A 21423-nucleotide genomic window follows, 5' to 3' on the forward strand; every position below is an offset into this window, starting at 1 on the left:
TCCAGTGTTGCAGAAAGTTCTTTTAGATAGTACTGCTTACGACGCTTTTGCATTCCCTTCCACCCAGATTCAAGAGAATCTGTATTTCTGCAGTACAGTTCTGATCAAATCTGTCAACAGCTCCCCATGCCATGTAGAATTAATTTCAAACTCCTTAGTGTAACCTTTAGAGTCTTTACAGTTTCATTTAATTAAAAATACATATTTTATTCAGGGTGTATTTATTAGGAGAGTCAGTTAAATCCACTGCATGCATAGCATCCATCTGGGCTATATTGCTTTGCCCTCATATGACTTAGGGGAAAGGGGATTTCATGAAAATAAGCTGATGATCCTTTGCTATGCCTTGGAGTAAAGTATTTTGTCTCTGATTGAGGAGTCTTACGTCTTCTGAAAACATACATGACACAATAACAGGCTAACTTATTAGCTTAGGGGGAAATCAAATCCCATACTAGATAGGATTTTTCCATCACACTGAAAATTCTTTAAAATCTAAATTTTAAGATCCACATAATATTCCATAAAATATATATACTGCTATTTAAAAACATTACCCTCTTGTTGAATAATTATTTCCACATTAGTCTGTTCTTATAAATCACTTTGTAATTAATATCTTTATGTATAAATCTTTATTTCTTCTGATGAGTATTTCTTTAGGAATCCTTTCTGGAAGCATAAAGGCCAAAGGAAGGAAAGCTCGCTTTATTTCTTTTAGAGCATAAAAGGAATCTTTTTAATTCAAAATATGTATATAATATCAACAGTATTAACAAATCTCTTTTTCTTTAGGGGATACGTCCAAAGGAGACATAGGTGAAATTCCTCAATCCACCTTGAAACCAGGCATCACTACCACTCCTGAAGATTCAGACACTGTATCTCATTTATCCTTGTCCCCTGAGGACTTTTCTCAGTTGGCTGGAAGGTCTCCTCAAGTGAAGAATATTGGTCAACATACTGATACTCTCAACCAACAGACATTAGCAGACAGTCGTCTAACTGAAGAGGCTCTAAAAGTTTCAGCTGTTCCTGGGCTAGCTGACCAGAAGACTGAGATAGCAACAGTGCCCTCTAGTTCCTGCTCACAAAGAGGGAAGCCAAATATTTTCTACCCACAGGGCTTGCCAGATGGTTATCTAACTGAAGAGGCTCTAAAAGTTGCAGCTGTTCCTGGACTTGGTGACCAGAAGACAAGTATATCTACAGTCCCTCCAAGTTTCTACTCACTTGGAGAGAAGCACAGTATTTTCTACCCACAGGCATTGCCAGACGGTCATCAAACTGAAGAGGGTCTGAATGTTTCAGTTCTTCTTGGACTAGCTGATCTAAAGACTGGAAAACCAACAGTACCGGCTAGTTCCTACTCAGTTGGAGAGGAGCCTGGTATTTTCTACCAACAGGCCTTGCCAGGCAGTCATCTACCAGAAGAGGCTCTGAAAGTTTCACCTTCTCCTAGACCAGTTGATGAAAAGACTGGGTTGCCTACTGCATCCTCTACCTCTTACTCACATGGAGAGAAGCCTTGTATTTTCTATCAACAGACATTGCCAGAAAGTCATCTAACTGAACAGGCGCTGAAAGTTTCAGCTGCTTCTGGACCCCCTGTACAGAAGACTGAGATTCCCGTAGTAACTTCTACTTCTTACTCACATAGAGAGAAGCTCAGTATTTTGTGTCAGCAAGAATTGCCAGACAGTCATCTAACTGAACAGGCTCAGAAAGTTTCAGCTGCTCCTGGATTGGCTGAGCAGAAGACTTGGCTTCCTACTGTACCCTCTATATCTTACTCACATAGAGAGAAGCCCAGTATTTTCTACCAGCAAGAGTTGCCAGACAGTCATGTAATTCAAGAGGTTCAACAAGTTTCAGCTGCTCTTGGATTGGCTGAGCGGAAGACTGGGATTCCTACCATACCCTCTACTTCCTATTCACATAGAGAGGAACCTCTTATTTTCTACCAACAAGAGTTGCCAGACAGTTGTCTAACTGAACAGGCTGAGCAAGTTTCAGCTGCTCCTGGATTGGCTGAGCAGAAGACTGGGATATCGACAGTACCCTCTACTTCTTACTCACATAGAGAAAAGCCCAGTATTTTGTACCAGCAAGAGTTGCCAGACAGTCATCTAACTGAACAAGCTCAGAAAGTTTCACCTGCTCCTGGAACCCCTGAGCAGAAAACTGGGATTCCTATAGTAACTTCTACTTCTTACTCACATAGAGAGAAGCCCAGTATTTTCTACCAACAGGATTTGCCAGATAGTCATCTAACTAAAAAGGCTCAGAAGGTTCCAGCTCTTCCAGGACTAGCTCTCCAGAAGAGTGGGACACCAATAGCACCCCCTGCTTTCTACTCACATAGAGGGAAGACCAGTGTAATCTATCAGCAGGAGTTGCCAGACAGTCATCTAAGTGATCAGACTCAGAAAATTTCAGCTATTCCTGGACTAGTTGACCAGAACACTGGGATACAGACAGTACCCTCTAGTTCCTACTTGCAGAGGGAGAAGCCCATTATTTTTTACTGGCAGGAGCTGCCAGACAGTCTTCTAACTGAAGAGGCTGTAAAAGTTTCAGCTTTTCCTAGAACAGCTGACCAGAACACTGAGATACCAACAGGGTCATCTAGGTCCTACTCATTTGGAGAGAAGCCAGGTGATTTTTTCTACCAGCAGGTGTTACCAGATGGTAATCTAAGTGAAGAGGCTCTGAAAGTTTCACCTGCGTCTAGACCAAGTGACCAGAAGACTGGGATACTCTCAGTACCTGCTAGTTCCTACTCACATAGAGAGAAGCCTAGTATTTTCTACCCACAAGCCTTGCCTGGCAGTCATCTATCTGAAGAGGCTCTGAAAGATTCAGCTATTTCTGGACTAGCTGATCAGAAGACTGGGACATCAGAACCTTCTGGTTCCTACTCACATAGAGAGAAATCCAGTGTTTTCTACCAACAGGAGTTGCCAGATAGTCATCTAACTGGAGAGGCTCAGAAAGTTTCAGGTGTTACTGGAACAGGTGACCAGAAGACTGGGATACCTATAGTAACCTCTGCTTCCTACTTACATAAAGAGAAGCCCACTATTTTCTACCAGCAGGCCTTACCAGATAGATATCTTACTGAAGAGGCTCTGAATGTTTCAACTGCTCCCAGACCAACTGACCAGAAGACTGGGATACCTGCAGTACCATCTAGTTCCTATTCATATAGAGAGAAGCCCATCATTTCTTACCAGCAAGAGTTGCCAGATCTTACTCAACTGGCTTTAAAAGTTTCAGCTGTTCCTGGACCAGCTGACCAGAAGATTGGGATACCAGCAATAATCTCTACTTCTTCCTCATATGGAGAGAAGCCCATCATTTCTTACCAGCAAGAGTTGCCAGATCCTAATGAAGATGCTTTAAAACGTTTAGAGCTTCCTGGACAAGCAGACCAGACCACTGGGATGCAAATTGTGCCCCCTACTTCCTATTCACATAGAGAGAGCCCCATCTTTTCTTACCAGAAGGAGTTGCCAGATATTACTGAAGAAACTTTGAAAGTTTCAGCTGTTCCTGGACCAGCTGACCAGAAGATTGGCATACAAACAGTCCCCTCTAGTTCCTACTCATATAGAGAGAGCCCCATCTTTTCTTACCAGAAGGAGTTGCCAGATACTACTGAAGAAACTTTAAAAGTTTTTGCTCTTCCTGGAGCAGCTGACCAGAACGCTGAGATACCAACAGGGCCTTCTAGTTCTTACTCACATAAAGAGAAACTCAAGATTTTACCAGATGACCAGAAGGCTGAGTTACTGTCAGCTCCCCTTAGTTCCTACTCACATAGAGAAAAGCCTAAGACTTCAACTGTGATTGGACCAGATGACCAGAAGACTCCATTACTGACAGGTTTTCCTAATTCTTATTCTCAGAGAGTAAAGCCCAGTATTTTCTTTCAACAGCAGTTGCCAGATAGACATCAAAGTGGAGATATTCTGAAGATTTCACCTGTTTCTGAACCAACTGATGTGAATTCTTGGATACAAATACCTCTTTCTAGTTCCTCTTCACACAGAGAGAAATCTAATATTTTCTACCCAAAGGAATTGCCAGACAAACATCCCACTGAAGATTCACTGAAGGTTTCAACAGTTCCTGGACCAGCTGACCAAAAAACTGTGTTACCAGCAGTTCCTCCTAGTTCCTTTTCACATAGAGAGAAACCAGTTCTTTTCTACCAACAGGATTTGCCAGAAAGACATCTAACTGAAAATAACCTGAAGTTCTCAAGTAGTCTTAGGCAAGCTGGTCAGATTACTGGGTTATCAACAGTTCCCCCTAGTGCTTATTCACATAGTGAGAAGCACAAACTTGTTTCAGACCATGTCCAAAGGCTGATAGATAATTTGGATTCTTCTAACGCCAGTGTTATCTCAAACAACATGCCTTTAAATTCTCAGGCTGATGGTAGAATTGTAATAAATAAGCCAGAATCTTCAGGTTTTGAAGATGTTGGCTCTAAGGAAATCCAGGATACGGAAAACAGTTCCAAAACTCTTAAAGAGATTCAGACACTTTTAATGGAAGCAGAAAATGTAGCACTGAGACGATGCAATTTTCCTGTTCCCCTTGTCCCTTTCAGAGATGTTAGTGATATTTCATTTATACAATCTAAGAAGGTGGTTTGCTTCAAAGAACCCCCCACAACTGATGCATCTAATGGTGATTTGTCTCAGAGACAGCCATTCACAGAAGAAAGCCCAAGCAGCAAGTGCATACAGAAGGATATTAGCACACAGACGAATCTGAAATGCCAGAGAGGCATTGAAAATTGGGAGTTTATTAGTTCAACTACAGTTAGAAGTCCTTTACAGGAAGCAGAAAGCAAAGCCAGAGTGGCATTAGACGAGACCCTTAGGCAATATAAAGCAGCCAGATCTGTAATGAGATCTGACCCTGAAGGGTATAGTAGAACCATTGAGAATAAGATTGTTATTCCTATGATGACTGTCATTAAAAGTGATTCAAGTAGTGATGCAAGTTCCTGCTCATGGGACAGTAATTCCTTGGAGTCAGTTTCTGATGTGCTTCTAAACTTCTTTCCATATTCTTCACCCAAGACAAGCATGACAGATAGCAAAGAGGAAGAGAGTGTGTTAGAGAGTGACGATGGCGGTGGTAGCAGTGTAGATTCACTGGCTGCACATGTGAAAAACCTTCTGAAATGTGAATCCTCATTGAACCATGCTAAACAAATACTCAGAAATGCAGAGGAGGAGGAATCTCGGGTACGGGCACGAGGTAGGAAAAGATAATTTGTTATAAAGGCAGGGCAAACTCATAAACATTATAGTTTAATAATTTGCTTAAAGTTAAGTGTTGGAGCTCTAAATTAGTTTTCTTGCAGAACTGTTAGATGATTACATTTTCTACCAGCAACCCAGAATAAACTCATTTAACCAATAATGAAGTCACAGTATTAATAGTACTAGTTTAAGGTCTTAAGGAAAAGTAAGTTCTGATGTCTGAAGAAAAGGGGAGATAAAACTTGGGTTTCCAAACTCCTAAAGCTTGGATGTTTTCCTGATCTTTTCATTGCACTGTCCTTATTTTGAAGGCAGTAAAAATCTTCAATTTGTGCTTCTCTAAGTCACTCTGTATCGTCAAACTACATATACTTTCTATCCACTTTTCTAATAAAATTCTTAAAGCAGATCTTAGATAGACGTCAGAAAAAACCAAATCAAGGTATTTCACACTAGAACTTGGGTTAGAGTTAAATTTCATTCATCTCTAATTGTAGAATTCCATTAAAAAAAAAAAAAGGCTTTAAGACAACATGGCAAATAAATTTGGAAGGCAATTTATAAGCAGTTCAGGCCTACTTGGAAATCTTCTCTTGAGATTAACTTCCTGCACCATTCCTTCTATCACTTATGCATATTTGATTCTCCAAAAACTTCAAGTTTTATTTATTCTTTTAAAATATTAACTATCATGGAAGTGGCAGTGACTGTAGTAGGAGCTAATTGGGGAGACAAAGGGACTCTTTTGGTTGGAAGGAAGATAAAGATAAAATGGCTGAATACCATATTTAAAGTGGTCTCTTTGGAGAAATGTCTGTAGAATGTTTTTTTAAAAAATCTGACTTTTCAGTGAAATTATATCTCTCAAGAACTTCTAATAGTTTGTCATAAAATTGAGAGTACACACTGTTTAGTAAGCACTGTGGTAGGGCATTAAATTGCATATATTGATGATCTTCTGTGCTCTTATAGTCACTGATACTTTTGCATTGTATGATCTTAAATGTTTTTATGCTTTTCTCTCCAGCCTGGAATCTGAAGTTTAATATGGCTCATGAGTGTGGCTACTCCATTTCAGAAATAAATGAAGATGACAGGAGAAAAGTAGAAGAGATCAAAGCAAAGTTGTTTGGTCATGGGAGAACAACTGACTTGCCCAAGGTATAAAAGAAATCTAGAAATTAAGAGAGAAAATGTGACAGAAAGGGTGTGAAATTTGGATCTCTTTACCGGGGCATTGATGACTCCAGCTGAGTCACTGATAGTCTTTGGCTGAAGTGTTAGGAGTCTTAAGTCTTCAAAAGTTAAGATTTAAGGATTAGGTTCTATAGGTTTTGATTAATTCTAAATTAACCTATTAAAAATTTTTGTCTTAGAAAAATAAGAATGGATTTGCTTGTTTTATCAATATATTCTTATCACTTTTATTTATTCTTGAGGGTGGTATCTTGGGCTGCAAATGCAGTCCAGCTATTTTCAGATATATATTCTCTGCTTAAGAACACACAGCTATAATAGCTTATGTATAAATGACTTTCTTTTTAATAGTACTCATTTTCCATCTATAGTGAACTATTTCATGCATAGAAAAGAATATATATGAAGCGTGTATAAAGAAAAAGTAGAAAGAATTCCTGTTTATTGGCCATCCAGCTTGAGAAGTAGAATGTTACCAAATATCACTGAATTACTGTGTGTTCTCTTCCCCAGTTATATCACTCTTACTTCCTATCCTGACATGTATTGGTTTTTTTGCTGCTCAGTATGGTTTTGAACTATATAACAGATGGAATAAAGATGTTATATATTAAGATGTTATATATTCTTCTGAGAATTGCAATTTTAACACAGTCTTTGGCTTCTGAGGTTCTTCTAGATAGATATACATAGTTTTAATTTATTCCTTTTTATTGCTGTAAGTATTCCAGTGTATGAATATATTATAGTTTATCCATTCTCTTGTGCATGGGGCATTTGGTCTGCTATTACGAACAATAATGGGGTATAATGATACCTATCTTACAGGATTTTGCTATGGCTTACATGAGATAATGCCTATAAAAGTGCTTATTAGGGTGTGTGATATTGCTCAATAATTGGCAGCTGTTATTATTAATTCCATAAAAATTGATATAGCTATCAGATATGTACACTTAATGGCGTAATTCATACAGTTTCTTAGAAAATTGTCAGTGATATAACATAATTATTTGACTTACCAATTTTGGAGAAGTTTTTTGAAAGTATAAATTAGATGGATTTTAGTTTTGTATATATGCTTGTGAAAAACAAAATTAACAGATAATAAAATGGATAAGTAGTTGTTCTAGCACCCTTTTTCTTAAAAGCACATGTTTTCCCCAGTGATTTGCCTGCCTTCCTTCCTTCTTTCCTTCCTTCGGAATTTTTTATTATGGTAAGATAACATGGGATCTACACTCTTAAAACTCTTATATGCAGAATACAGCATTAATTATAGGTTTTTTTTTTGCGGTACGCGGGCCTCTCACTGTTGTGGCCTCTCCCGTTGCGGAGCACAGGCTCCGGACGCGCAGGCTAAACGGCCACGGCTCACGGGCCTAGCCGCTCCGCGGCATGTGGGATCTTCCCGGACCGGGGCACGAACCCGTGTCCCCTGCATCGGCAGGCGGACTCTCAACCACTGCGCCACCAGGGAAGCCCTAGGTTTTATAGTTAATGTTGTATAGCAGATTTTTTGACTCTGCTGGTAATTTTTCTAAATATTCTTCTGTGAACACATAACAAAAGTTAAGTTGTCTTTTCTGACTATTAAGCTATTTGCTATTCATTTTCCTCAGAATGAAATGTACAAGTGGATATATTAAATTACCTTTTCAAAAGTTGAAGTACAAGTATAATTGACTATGTTAGTTTCAGCTTCACAGCTTAGTGATTTGATATTTCTAACATTACAAAATGATCACCAAGATAAGTCTAGTTACCATCTGTCATGATACAAAGTTTTTACACTAGTATTGACTATATTCCCCCATGTTGTACATTTCATCCCCATGACTCATTTTTTTTTGTTTATCTTAGTCTTTTTCACCTATTTCACTCTTCCCTCCCATCCCCCTCCCCTCTGGCAATCACCTGTTTGTTCTCTGTATCTATGAGAATACTTCTGTTTTGTTATGTTTATCCATTTGTTTTGTTTTTAGACTCCACATGTAAGTGAAATCATACAGTATCTGTCTGTCTTTGTCTGATATATTTCATTTACCGTAATACCCTCTAGGTCCATCCATGTTGTTGCAAATGGCAAGATTTCATTCTTTTTTATGGTTAATAGACCATGATATATATATATATCATGGTCTATTAACCATATGGGGTGTGTGTGTATATATGTGTGTGTGTGTCTATATATATATATCTTTATCCATTCATCTCTTGGTAGACACTTAGGTTACTTCCGTATCTTGACTATTGTAAGTAATGATGTGCTGCGTATAGGGGTGCATGTATCTTTTTGAATTAGTGTTTTTGTTTTCTTTGGAAAAATACCCATAAGTTAATTGATGGATCATGTGGTAGTGCTATTTTTAATTTTGTAAGGAACCTCCATACTGTTTTCCATAGTGGCTGCACCAATTTACATTCCCACCAACAGTGCATGAGTGTTCCCTTTCCTTCACATCCTTACCAGCACTTACTTGCTCTCTTTTTGATAATAACCATACTAACAAGTGTGAGGTGATATCTCATTGAGATTTTTATTTGCATTTCTCTGATGATAGTCATGTTGAGCATCTTTTTGTGTGTCTGTTAGCCATCTGTATGTCTTTTTTACAAAAATGTCTATTCAGATCCTCTGGCCATTTTTTTTTTTTTTTTTTTTTTTGCGGTATGCGGGCCTCTCACTGTTGTGGCCTCTCCCGTTGCGGAGCACAGGCTCCGGACGCGCAGGCTCAGTGGCCATGGCTCACGGGCCCAGCCGCTCCGCGGCATGTGGGATCTTCCCAGACTGGGGCATGAACCCGTGTCCCCTGCATCGGCAGGCGGACTCTCAACGACTGCGCCACCAGGGAAGCCCTGGCCATTTTTTAATTGGGTTGTTTGGTTTTTTTTGATTTGAGTTGTATGAATTTTTTGTGTATTTTGGATATTAATCCCTTGTCATATATATCATTTGCAAATATCTTCTTCCATTCAGTAGGCTGCCATCTTGTTTTGTTGATAGTTCTGTTTGCTGTGCAGTAGCTGTTTAGTTTGATATAGTCCATTTGTTTATTTTTGCTTTTGTTTCCCTTGCCTAAGGAGATATATTCAAAAAATATTGCTAAGAGTGATCTCAGAGTATACTGCCAATATTTTCTTTTAGGAGTTTTATGGTTTCAGGACTTCCATTTAAGTCTTTAATTCATTTTGAGTTTATTTTTGCATATGGTGTGAGAAGGTAGTCCAGGTTGCTTCTTTTGCATGTAGCTGTCCAGATTTCCCAATACCATTTATTGAAGAGGATATCTTTTCCCTGTTGTTTATTTTTGCCCCTTTGGTCATAGATTAGTTGACCATGTAAGTTTCTGGGGTCTTTACTCTGTTCCATTTTTCTATATGTCTGTTTTTGTGCCAATACCATACTGTTTTGACATCTGTAGCTTTATGGTATAGTTTGAAATCAAGGATAGTAATACCTCCAGCTTTGTTTTTCTTTCTCAAGACTTTAAGCTATTTGGGGTCTTTTGTGTTTCCATACAAATTTTAGATTTATTTTTTCTTGTTTTGTGAAAAATGCCACTGGTATTTTGGTAGGGATTGCATTGAATTTGTAGATTGCCTAGGGGAGTATGGTCACTTTAACAATATTAATCTTCCAATCCATGAACAAGGTCTATCTTTGGATTTTGTGTTCAAATTCAAGTGTTTATTTTTTTTTAACATTCTGTCAACTTTTGTTTAAAAGATTATATCTTTTAGAGCTGTTTTAGGTTCGTAGCAAAATTGCAAGGAAGATACAGAGATTTCCCATATACCCCCTGCCCCCATCACATGCATTTCCTCTGCCATTATCAACATCCCCCACCAGAGTGGTACAGTTTTTACAATGGATGAACCTACACTGATGTCTTAAGCACCCTAAGTCCACAGTTTACATTAGGGTTCACTTCTGGTATTGTACATTCTGTATGTTTGGATAGTGTATAATGACATGTATCCATCATTATAATATACAGAGTAGTGTCACCACCCTAAAATTCCTCTGTACTCCATCTATTCAAGTCTACCACCCACAGTGCAACCACTGATCTTTTTACTGTCTCCATACTTTACCATTTTCCACATTGTCTTACAGTTGGAATCATACGTTTTGTAGCCTGTTCAGGTTGGCTGTCTCGATTAGTAATATGCATTAAGGTTCTTCCGTGTTTTGTTATGGCTTCATAGCTCATTTCTTTTTAGCAATGAATAATATTCCATTGTCTGGATGTACCACAGTTTATCCATTCATCTACTTAATAGAATTTATCCCTACATCTACTGAAGGACATCTTGGTTCCTTCTAGGTTTTGACAATTATTAATAAATCTGCTATAAACATCAGATGCAGGTTTTTGTGTGGACATAGTTTTCAGCTCAGTTGGGTAAATATCAAGGAGCACAAATGCTAGACCGTATGGTACGAGTATGCTTAGTTTCATAAGAAACTGCCAAACCATCTTATAAAGTGACTGTTTCATTTCACATTCCTACCAACAATGAATCAGAGTTTCTGTGGCTCCACATGCTCGCTAGCATTTGTTATTTTCTCACCGTGTCCGAGGTCATATAAGTTTTCTCCTATGTTGTTTTCTAGGAGTTTTGCATTTTACATTTAGGTCTATGATCCATTTTGATTTAATTTCTGTGAAGGGTTTAAAGTCTGTGTCTAGATTCATTTTTTCTACATGGATGTCCAGTTATTCCAGCACCATTTGTTGAAAATGCTACTTTTACTCTGTTGTATTGCCTTTGTGCCTTGTCAAAGATCAGTTGACTGTATTTACATGGGTCTGTTTCTGGGCTCTGTTCTGTTACAGTGGTCTATTTGTCTGTTTCACCAGTACTACACTGTGTTGATTACTGTAGCTTTATAGTAAGTCTCAAATTCAGAAAGTGTCAGTTTTCCTTCTTGGTTCTTCTCCTTCATAATTGTGTTGGCTCTTCTGGGTCTTTTGCCCCTCCATATAAACTTTGGAATCAGTCTTTCAATATCCACAAAATAACTTACTGGCATTATGATTGGACTTGCACTGAATTTATACATCAGTTTAGGAGGAACTGAGGATCCTGAAAATATTGAGTCTTCCTGTCGATAAACATGGAATCTCTCCATTTATTTAATTCTTCTTTAATTTCTTTCATCAAGAATTTATAATTTTCCTCATATAGATCTTGTATATATTTTGTTAGTTTATATGTAAACATTTCATTTTTATAGGATGCTAATATAAATGGTATGGTGGTTTTAATTTCAAATTTCGCTTGTTCATAAATGATACATAGGTGAGCGTTGACTTGTATATTAACCTTGTATTTGGCAACTTAGTGTAATTGCTTATTAGTTCCAAGAGTTTTTTTTGTTGAGTCTTTCAGATTTTCTACAGATCATCATGTAATCTGCAAACACAGTTTTATTTCTTCCTTCTCCAGCTGTATACTTTTTATTTCCTTTACTTGTCTTAAAGCATTAGCTAGGATCCAGCGTGATGTTGAAAAAGAGGGTGAGATGGGCATCCTTAATGAGTTTCTGATCCTTGTGGGAAAGCTAGTTTCTCACCATGAAATATGGTGAGGAAGTTTTCCTCTGTTCCTGGTTTACTGATCGTTTTCTCATGAATGGGTGTTGGATTTTTTCAAATACGCTTTTTGCCTCTATTGATATAATTGTGTGATTTTTCTTTTTTAGGCTTTGATGTGATGGATTACATTAATTGATTTTTGAATAATGAACCAGTCTTGCATACCTGGGATAAATCCCACTTGGTCACTGCATATAATTATACTTTGTTGGATTTGATTTGTTAATACTTTATTGAGGATTTTTGCAACTATATTCATGAGAAGAGATATTGGTCTGTAGTGTTTTTTTGGTTTTTTGGTTTTTTGGTTTTTTCCCCCTTGAAGTGTCCTTGTCTGGTTGTTTTATTAGGGTAATGCTGGCTTCACAGAATGAATTAGGAAGAAGTATTTCTTCTGCTTCTGTCTCTGAAAGAGATTGGAGGGAATTGGTATAATTTCTTCCTTAAATGTCTGGTAGAATTCACCAGTGAAGCCACTTGGGCCTACTGCTTTCTTTTTTTAAAAGGTTGTTAAGTTACTGATTCAATTTCTTACATAAATTGGTGCCTATTCAGCATGTCTTTTTCTTCTTATGTGAGTTTTGGCACATTGTGTCTTTTAAGGAATTGGTCCATTCCATCTAGGTTGTCAAATTTGTGGGCATGTGGTTTGTTCCTAATATTCCTTTGTTTTCCTTTTAATGTCCATAGGATCTGTAGTGATGTCCCAGTTGCATTTTGGATATTAGTAATTTGTGCCTGCTCTTTCCTTTTCTTAGTTTGCTTGGCTTATTGATATTTATTTATTTATTTGTTTGTTTTGCTTACTTTGGACTTAATTTGCTCTTCTTTTTGTAGTTTCCTAAGGTAGAAATTTAGACTATGGATTTTAGATCTTTCTTTTCTAATATATGCATTCAGTGCTATAAATTTTCTATGCACTGCTTTCACTGCATTCCACAAATTTTCACAAGTTGTATTTTCATTTTCATTTAAGTTAATATAGTTCTTCTTTGATTTATATGTTTTTAGAAGTATGTTGTTTAATCTCCACATATTTGGGGGTTTTCCAACTGTCTTTGTGTCATTTCTAGTTTAACTTTATTCTGGTCTAAGAGCATTGTATGGTTACTGTTTTTTAAAATTTGTTAAGGTGTGTTTTATGGCCCAGAACATGGCATATTGTTCCATGTGAGCTTGAGAAGGATGTGTAGTCTGCTGTTTTTGACTGAAGTAATTTATAGATGTGCATTTATATCCATTTTATTGATGTTTTTGAGGTGAAGTATGTTCTTACTGATTTGCTGCCTGAGAGATTTGTTCATTTCTGATGGAGGGGTGTTAAAGTCTCCAACTATTATAGTGGATTCATCTATTTCTCTTTGCAGTTCTATCATTTTTTGTCTCATGTAGTTCTACAGTCTTGTTAGCTGAGTATATACATTGTTTCATCTTCTTGGAGAATTGACCCCTTTATCATTATGTTATGCCTTTCTTTATCCTTGATAACTTTCCTTCCTTTGAAGTCTGTTCTGTCTGAAATTAATATAGCACTTCTACTTTCTTTTGATTAGTATTAGCATGGTATATTTTTCTCCATTCATTTACTTTTCATCTACATGTGTTTTTATATTTAAAGTGGCTTTCTTGTAGATAACATATAGTTGGGTCTTGTTTTTTGATCCACTCTGGCAATCTCTGTCTTTTAATTATTATACTTAGACCATTGGCTTTCAAAGTGATTATTAATATAGTTGGATTGATGTCTATCATATTTATTGCTATTTTCTATCATTGCCCTTGTTCTTTGTTCATATTTTTGTCTTCCACTCTTTTCTGCTGTTTGTGTTTTATTTTGTGTGTATATATAAAATGGAGGATTTATTTATTTATTTTAAAATTTATTTTATTGAAGTATAGTTGATTTACAATGTTGTGTTAATTTCTGCTGTACAGCAAAGTGATTCAGTAATACTGCCTTTTATGGTTTTCTATGTATGTATGCATTTATTAACTTTCTGTTTTATACTGGAGTATAGTTGATTAACAATGTTTTGTTAGTTTCAGGTGTACAGCAAAGTGATTAAGTTATACATATACATGTATCTGTTTTTCAAATTCTTTCACCATTTAGGTTGTTATGTAATATTGAGCAGAGTTCCCTGTGTTGTATAGTAGGTCCTTGTTATCTATTTTAAATATAGCAGTGTGTACCTGTCAATCCCAAACTGCCTAACTATTCCTCCCCCCCACCCTTCCCCTCTGGTAACCATAAGTTTGTTCTCTAAGTCTGTGAGTCTGTTTCTGTTTTGTAAATTACTTCATTTGTGTGTGTGTGTGTGTTTGTGTGTGTGTGTATTTGTTTTTACATTCCGCATATAAGTGATATCATACGATATTTGTCTTTGTCTGACTTCACTCAGTATGACAATCTCTAGGTCCATCCATGTTGCTGCAAATGGCATTGTTTCATTCTTTTTATGGCTGAGTAATATTCCATTGTATATGTGTACCACATCTACTTTATCCATTCATTTGTCGATGGACCTAATTTAGGTTGCTTCCATGTCTTGGCTATTGTGAAAGGTGCTGCAGTGAACATTGGGATGCATGTATCCTTTCGGATCATCCTTTTCTCTGAATATATGCCCAGGAGTGGGATTGCAGGATCATACGATAGCTCTACTTTTAGCTCTTTAAGGAACCTCCATACTGTTCTCCACAGTAGCTGTACCAATTTACATTTCCACCAACAGTGTAGAAGGGTTCCCTTCTCTCCACACCTTCTCCAGCATTTATTGTTTGTAGATTTTTTGATGGTAGCCACTCTGACTGATGTGAGGTGATATCTCATTGCATCAATGGTTTTGATCTGCATTTCTCTAATAATTACCGATGCTGACCAAATTTTCATGTGCCTCTTTGTCATCTATATGTGTTCTTTGGAGAAATGTCTATTAGGTCTTCTGCCCATTTTTTGATTGGGTTGTTTGTTTTTATGTTATTAAGCCGCATGAGCTGTTTGTAAATTTTGGAGACTAATCCCTTGTTGGTTGCATCTTTTGGAAATACTTTCTTCCATTCTGTGGGTTGTGTTTTCGTTTTGTTTATGGTTTCCTTTGCTGTGCAAAAGCTTTTGAGTTTAATTAGGTCTCATTTGTTTATTTTTGTTTTTATTTCCATTACTGTGGGAGACAGATTGAAAAAGATATTGCTGTGATTTATTGAAGAAGATATTGCTGTGATTTATTGAAAAAGATATTGCTGTGATTTATGTCAGAGAGTATTCTGCCTATGTTTTCCTCTAAGAGTTGTGTATGGTGTTAAAGAATTTCCTAATTTCATTTTTTTTTTTACATGTAGCTGTCCAGTTTTCCCAGCACCATTTATTGAAGAGACTGTCTTTCCTCCATTTTATAGTCTTGTTTCCTTTGTCATAGGTTAATTGACCATAGGTACGTCAGTTTATTTCTCGGCTTTCTATACTGTTTCATTGATCTATATTCCTATTTTTGTGACAGTCCCATACTGTTTTGGTGACTATAGCTTTGTAGTGTAGTCTGAAGTCAGGGAGCCTGATTTCTCTAGCTCCATGTTTCTTTCTCAAGATTGATTTGGCTATTTGGGGTCTTTTGTGTCTCCATACAAATTTTAAGATTTTTTGGTTCTAGTCCTGTGAAAATGGCCATTGGTAATTTGATAGGGGTTGCATTGAATCTGTAGACCACCTTGGGTAGTATAGTCATTTTGACAATATTGATTCTTCCAATCCAAGAACATGGTGTATCTTTTGATCTGTTTGTGTTGTCTTTGATTTCTTTCATCAGTGTCTTATAGTTTTTGGAGTACAGGTCTTTTGTCCCCCTAGGTAGGTTTATTCCTAGGTATTTCATTCTTTTTGATGCGATGGTAAATGGGATTGTTTCTTTAATTTCTCTTTCTGATCTTTTGTTATTAGTGTATAGAAATGCAGCAGATTTCTGTGTATTAATTTTGTAACCTGCAACTTTACCAAATTCATGGATGAGCTCTAGTAGTTTTCTGGTAGTGTCTTTAGGATTTTGTATGTATAGTATAGTATCTGCAAACAGTGACGGTTTAACAACTTCTTTTCCAATTGGATTCCTTTCATTTCTTTTTTTTTTCCCTCTGATTGCTGTAACTAGGACTTCCAAAACGATGTTGAATAAAAGTGGCAAGAGTGGACATCCTTGTCTTTTTCCTGATCTTAGAGGAAATGCTTTCAGCTTTACACCATTGAGTATGATGTTAGCTGTAGATTAGTTGTATATAGCCTTTATTATGTTGAGGTAGATTCCCTCTATGTTCACTTTCAGGAGAGCTTTTATCATAAATAGGTGTTGAATTTTGTCAAAAGCTTTTTCTGCCTCTATTGAGATGATCATATGGTTTTTATTCAATTTGTTGATGTGGTGTATCATACTGATTAATTTGTGATATTGAAAAATCCTTGCATCTCTGGGATAAATCCTACTTGATCATGATGTATGATCCTTTTAATGTATTATTGGATTTGGATTGCTAGTATTTTGTTGAGGATTTTTGCCTCTGTGTTCACCCGTGATATTGGCCTGTAATTTTCTTTTTTTGTGGTATCTTTGTTTTTGGTATCATGGTGATGGTAGCCTCATAGAATGAGTTTGGGAGTTTTCCTTCCTCTGCAAATTTTTGGAACAGTTTCAGAAGGATAGGTGTTAGCTCTTCTCTAAATGTTTGATAGAATTTGCTTTTGAAGCCATTTGGTCTTGGACTTTTGTTTTTTGGGAGTTTTAAAATCACAGTTTCAATTTCAGTACTTGTGATTGGTCTGTTCATATTTTCTATTTCTTCCTGGTTCAGTCTTGAGAGATTGTACCTTTCTAAGAATTTGTCCATTTCTTCCAGGTTGTGCATTTTGTTGGCATACAGTTGCTTGTAAGAGTCTCTTATGATCCTTTGTATTTCTGTGGTGTCAGTTGTAACTTCTCCTTTTTCATTTCCAATTGTATTGATTTGTGTCCTCTTCCTTTTTTTCTTAATGAGTCTGGCTGTAGGTTTATCAATTCTGTTTATATTTTCAAAGAACCAGCTTTTAGTTTCATTGATCTTTGCTATTGTTTTCTTCATCTCTATTTCATTTATTTCTGCTCTGATCTTTATGATATCCTTCTACTGACTTTAGGTTTTGCTTGTTCTTCTTTCTCTAGTTGCTTTAGGTGTAAGGTTAGGTCATTTATTTTACATTTTTCTTGTTTTCTGAGTTAAGATTGATTTGCTATAAACTTTTCTCTTAGAACTGCTTTTGCTACATTCCATAGATTTTGGATCATTGTGCTTTTGTTTTCATTTTCTCCAGGTATTTTTTGATTTCCTCTTAGATTTCTTCAGTGATCCATTGGTTTTTTAGTATAGCATATTGTTCAGCCTCCACGTGTTTGTGTTTTTTAAAGCTTTTTTTTTTCTTGTAGTTTATTTCTAACCTTATAGTGTTGTGGTCAGAAAAGATGCTTGATATGATTTCAATTCTCTTACATTTACCGAGGCTTGCTTTGTGGCCCAGCATGTGGTCAGTCCTGGAGTATATTCTGTTTGCACATGAGAAGAATGTTTATTCTGCTGCTTTGGGATGGAATGCTCTATAAATATCAATTTAGTCCATCTGATCTAATGTGTCATTTAAGGCCTGTGTTTCCTTATTGATTTTCTGTCTGGATGATCTGTCCGTTGATGAAAGTGGGGTGTTAAAGTCCCACACTATTATTGTGTTACTGTCAATGTCTCCCTTATGGCTGTTAGCATTTGCCTTATATTCAATATATTGAGGTGCTTCTATGTTGGGTGCACATATATTTACAATTGTTATATCTTCTTCTTCTTGGGTTGATCCCTTGATCATTATGTAGTGTCCTTCTTTGTCTCTTATAACAGTCTTTGTTTTCAAGTCTATTTTGTCTGATATGAGTATTGCCATTCCAGCTTTCTTTCTTTCTTTTTTTTTTTTTTTTAAGAAGATGTTGGGGTAGGAGTTTATTAATTAATTAATTTATTTTTGCTGTTGGGTCTTCATTTCTGTGTGAAGGCTTTCTCTAGTTGTGGCAAGCGGGGGCCACCTTCATCGCGGTGCACGGGCCTCTCACTATGGTGGCCTCTCTTGTTGCGGAGCACAGGCTGCAGACGCGCAGGCTCAGTAGTTGTGGCTCACGGGCCTAGTTGCTCCGCGGCATGTGTGATCCTCCAAGACCAGGGCTCGAACCCGTGTCCCCTGCATTAGCAGGCAGATTCTCAACCACTGCGCCACCAGGGAAGCCCCCCCAGCTTTCTTTTGATTTTCATTTGTGTGGAGTACCTTTTTCCATCCCCTCACCTTCAATGTGTATGTGTCCCTAGGTCTGAAGTTGGTCTCTTGTAGACAGCATATATACAGGTCTTGTTTTTGTATCCATTCAGCAGGTCTGTGTCTTTTGGTTGGAGGATTTAATCCATTTACATTTAAGGTAATTATGAATATGCATGTTCCTATTGCCATTTTGTTAATTGTTTTGGGCTTGTTTTTGGAGGTCTTTTTTCTTCCCTTCTTTTCTTGTTTGATGACCATCTTTAGTGTTGTGTTTGGGTTGTTTTTTCTTTTTTTGTGTGCATCTATTGTAGTTTTTGGGTTTGCTGTTCCCATGGGGTTTTGATATAGCCGTCTGTATATGTACAAGATTGTTTTAAGTTGCTGCTTTCTTTCTCACCTACAGAATTTCCCTTAGCATTTGTTTTGAAGCTGGTCTGGTGGTGCTGAATTCTCTTAACTTTGGCTTGTTTGTAAAGCTTTTGATGTCTCCATGAAATCCCAATGAGAGCCTCACTGGGTAGAGTATTCTTGGTTGTAGTTTCTTCCTTTTCATCACTTTAAATATATTGTGGTACTCCCTTCTGGTCAGCAGAGTTTCAGCTGAGAAACCAGGTGATAACCTTTCAGGAGTTCCCTTGTATGTTATTTGTCAACTTTCTCTTGTTGCTTTTAATACTTTGTCTTTAATTTTTGTCTATTTGATTACTATGTGTCTCGGTGTGTTCCTCCTTGGGTTTATCCTACCTGGGACTCTGCAGTTCCTGGACTTGGGTGACTGTTTCCTTTCCCATGTTAGGGAAGTTTTTAGCTATTATCTCTTCAAGTGTTTTCTCAGGGTGCTTCTCTCTTCTCCTTCTGGGACCCCTATAATGCAAATGTTGGTGTGTTTAATGTTGGTCCCAGAGGTCTCTTAGACTCTCTTCATTGCTTTTCATTCTTTTTTCTTTATTCTTTTCCGTGGCAGTGATTTCCACCATTCTATCTTCTAAGTCACGTTCTTCTCCTCACTTAATTCTGCTATTGAATCCTTCTGTATTTTTCATTTCAGTTCTCATATTATTAATCTCTGTTTGTTCTTTAGTTTTTCTAGGTCTCTGTTAAACATTTCTTGAATCTTCTCTATCCTTGCCTCCATTGTTTTTCCCATATCTTGGATCATCTTCACTATCATTATTCTAAATTCTTTTTCTGGTAGGTTGGCTATCTCCACTTCACTTAGTTGTTGTTTTGGGGTTTCATCTTGTCCTTTCACAAATTCCTCTGCTGTCTTATTTTGACTAACTTTCTGTGATTGTTGTTTCCATTCCACAGGCTGCAGGATTGTAGTTCTTGCTTCTGCTATCTGCCCTCTGGTGGATGCCTTTTATGGTTTTAGTCGAGCATTTATGTGATTACATTTTCTCTCATTTCTTAGCATATATGTTATAGTTTTTTCTCTTTAAAAATTTTTTTAGTATTTGTCCTAGAATTTGTTTTCTGAGATCCTGGATCATCTTCACTATCATTATTCTGAATTCTTTTTTCTGGAAGGTTGCCTATCTCCAGTTCACTTAGTTATATTTCTGGGGTTTTATCTTGTTCCTTAATCTGCAACATAATTCTCTGCCTTTTCATTTTGTCTAACTTCCTGTGATTGCGGTTTTCATTCTACAGGCTGCAGGATTGTAGTTCTTGCTTCTGTGTGCCCTCTGGTGAATGAGGCTATCTAGGAGGCTTGTGCAAGCTTCCTGTTGGGAGGGACTGGTGATAGAACTGGGTCTTGCTCTGGTGGGGAGAGCCATTCTCAGTAAAACTTTAACCTTGTCATCTGCTGATGGGTGGGGCTGTGTTCCCTTACTCTTAGTTGTTGGCTGAGGTGACCCAGCACTGGAGCCTACAGGCTGTGTGGTGGGACCAACGGCAACCTCCAGGAGGGCTCATGCCAATGGGTGCTTCCCAGAACCACTGCTGCCAATGCTCCTCTCCCCATGGTGAGCTCCTGTCTCTCATGGTGAGAGACCCAGGGCCTCTCTCTGCAGGAGACCCTCAAACACTAGCAGGCAGGTTTGGTTCCGACTCCTGTGGGGTCACTGCTCCTTTCCCCTGGGTCCTGGTGCGCACAGGTCTCTGTGTGTGCCCTCTAGGAGTGGAGTCTCTGTTTCCCCCAGTCCTGTGGAAATCCTGCAGTCAAATCTCGTTGGCCTTCAAAGCCATATTCTCTGGGGATTCCCAGTCTTGTTGCCAGACCCCCAGGCTGGGAATCTGGACATGGGGCTCAGAACCTTCACTCCAGTGGGAGGACTTCTGTGGTATAATGGTTCTCCAGTTTATGGGTTGACCACCCTGTGGGTATGGGATTTGATTTTATCGTGATCACGCCACTCCTACCATCTCATTGCGGCTTTTCCTTTGTCTTTGGATATGGGGTATCCTCCTTGGTGGGTTCCAGCGTCTTAGTGTCGATGGCCGTTCAGCAGCTTGTTGTGATTTCTGTGCTCTCGCAAGAGGAGGTGAGTGTACGTCCTTCTACTCCACCATCTTGAACCAATCTCTAGAATTTGTAAAATACATTTGCACCCAATCTAGGTCTACTTTCAAATAACACTACACAGATACTTCACAGATAGTATTGAGCACTTTCTAATACCAAAATAATCCCAGTTCTTCCCTCCTATTTCTTATATCATTGCTGCCATTCACTTCATACATACACATACACATGCACAAACTATATATATATATCTTTTTTTCCTCCCAGCTACAAAAGAATTTTAAAGATCACTTAATCATTTTTGAGTAGTATATAATGAAGATGTAATTTTATTATTTTTTTAATGTGGCTGTTTTGTTATAAAACTTCATTGACAAAAGCAGGAAAAAATAAACAGGAAGTAGACTGGACTCAGCCCACAGGCCATAGTTTGAACTATAGTGTAATACAGTATAATGTCTCATCAATATACCTTAATTTACTCAACTATTTTTTTTTTTTTTTTTTTGCGCTACGTGGGCCTCTCACTGTTGTGGCCTCTCCTGTTGC

At 37.5% G+C, this 21423-nt stretch overlaps 1 protein-coding gene across 3 annotated transcripts in view; it reads left to right on the plus strand.

Annotated features, from left to right (window-relative positions):
• ALMS1 (ALMS1 centrosome and basal body associated protein) overlaps positions 1-21423 on the plus strand; it is a 146247-nt gene that overhangs the window by 67243 nt on the left and 57581 nt on the right. For 2 of the 3 annotated variants that reach the window (XM_082852397.1, XM_082852399.1), the window contains exons 7-8: positions 796-5280; positions 6313-6446. In XM_082852397.1, coding sequence (XP_082708523.1) covers positions 796-5280; positions 6313-6446 — 4619 coding nt within the window. Of the gene's footprint in view, positions 1-795; positions 5281-6312; positions 6447-20832; positions 20894-21423 lie in introns of all 3 variants that reach the window. The other variant, XM_082852398.1, reaches the window with a different exon arrangement.

The sequence above is a fragment of the Leucopleurus acutus genome (genome assembly GCF_964270905.1).
Source record: "Leucopleurus acutus genome assembly, chromosome: 12".
In the NCBI taxonomy this organism is placed as follows: Eukaryota; Metazoa; Chordata; class Mammalia; order Artiodactyla; family Delphinidae; genus Leucopleurus; species Leucopleurus acutus.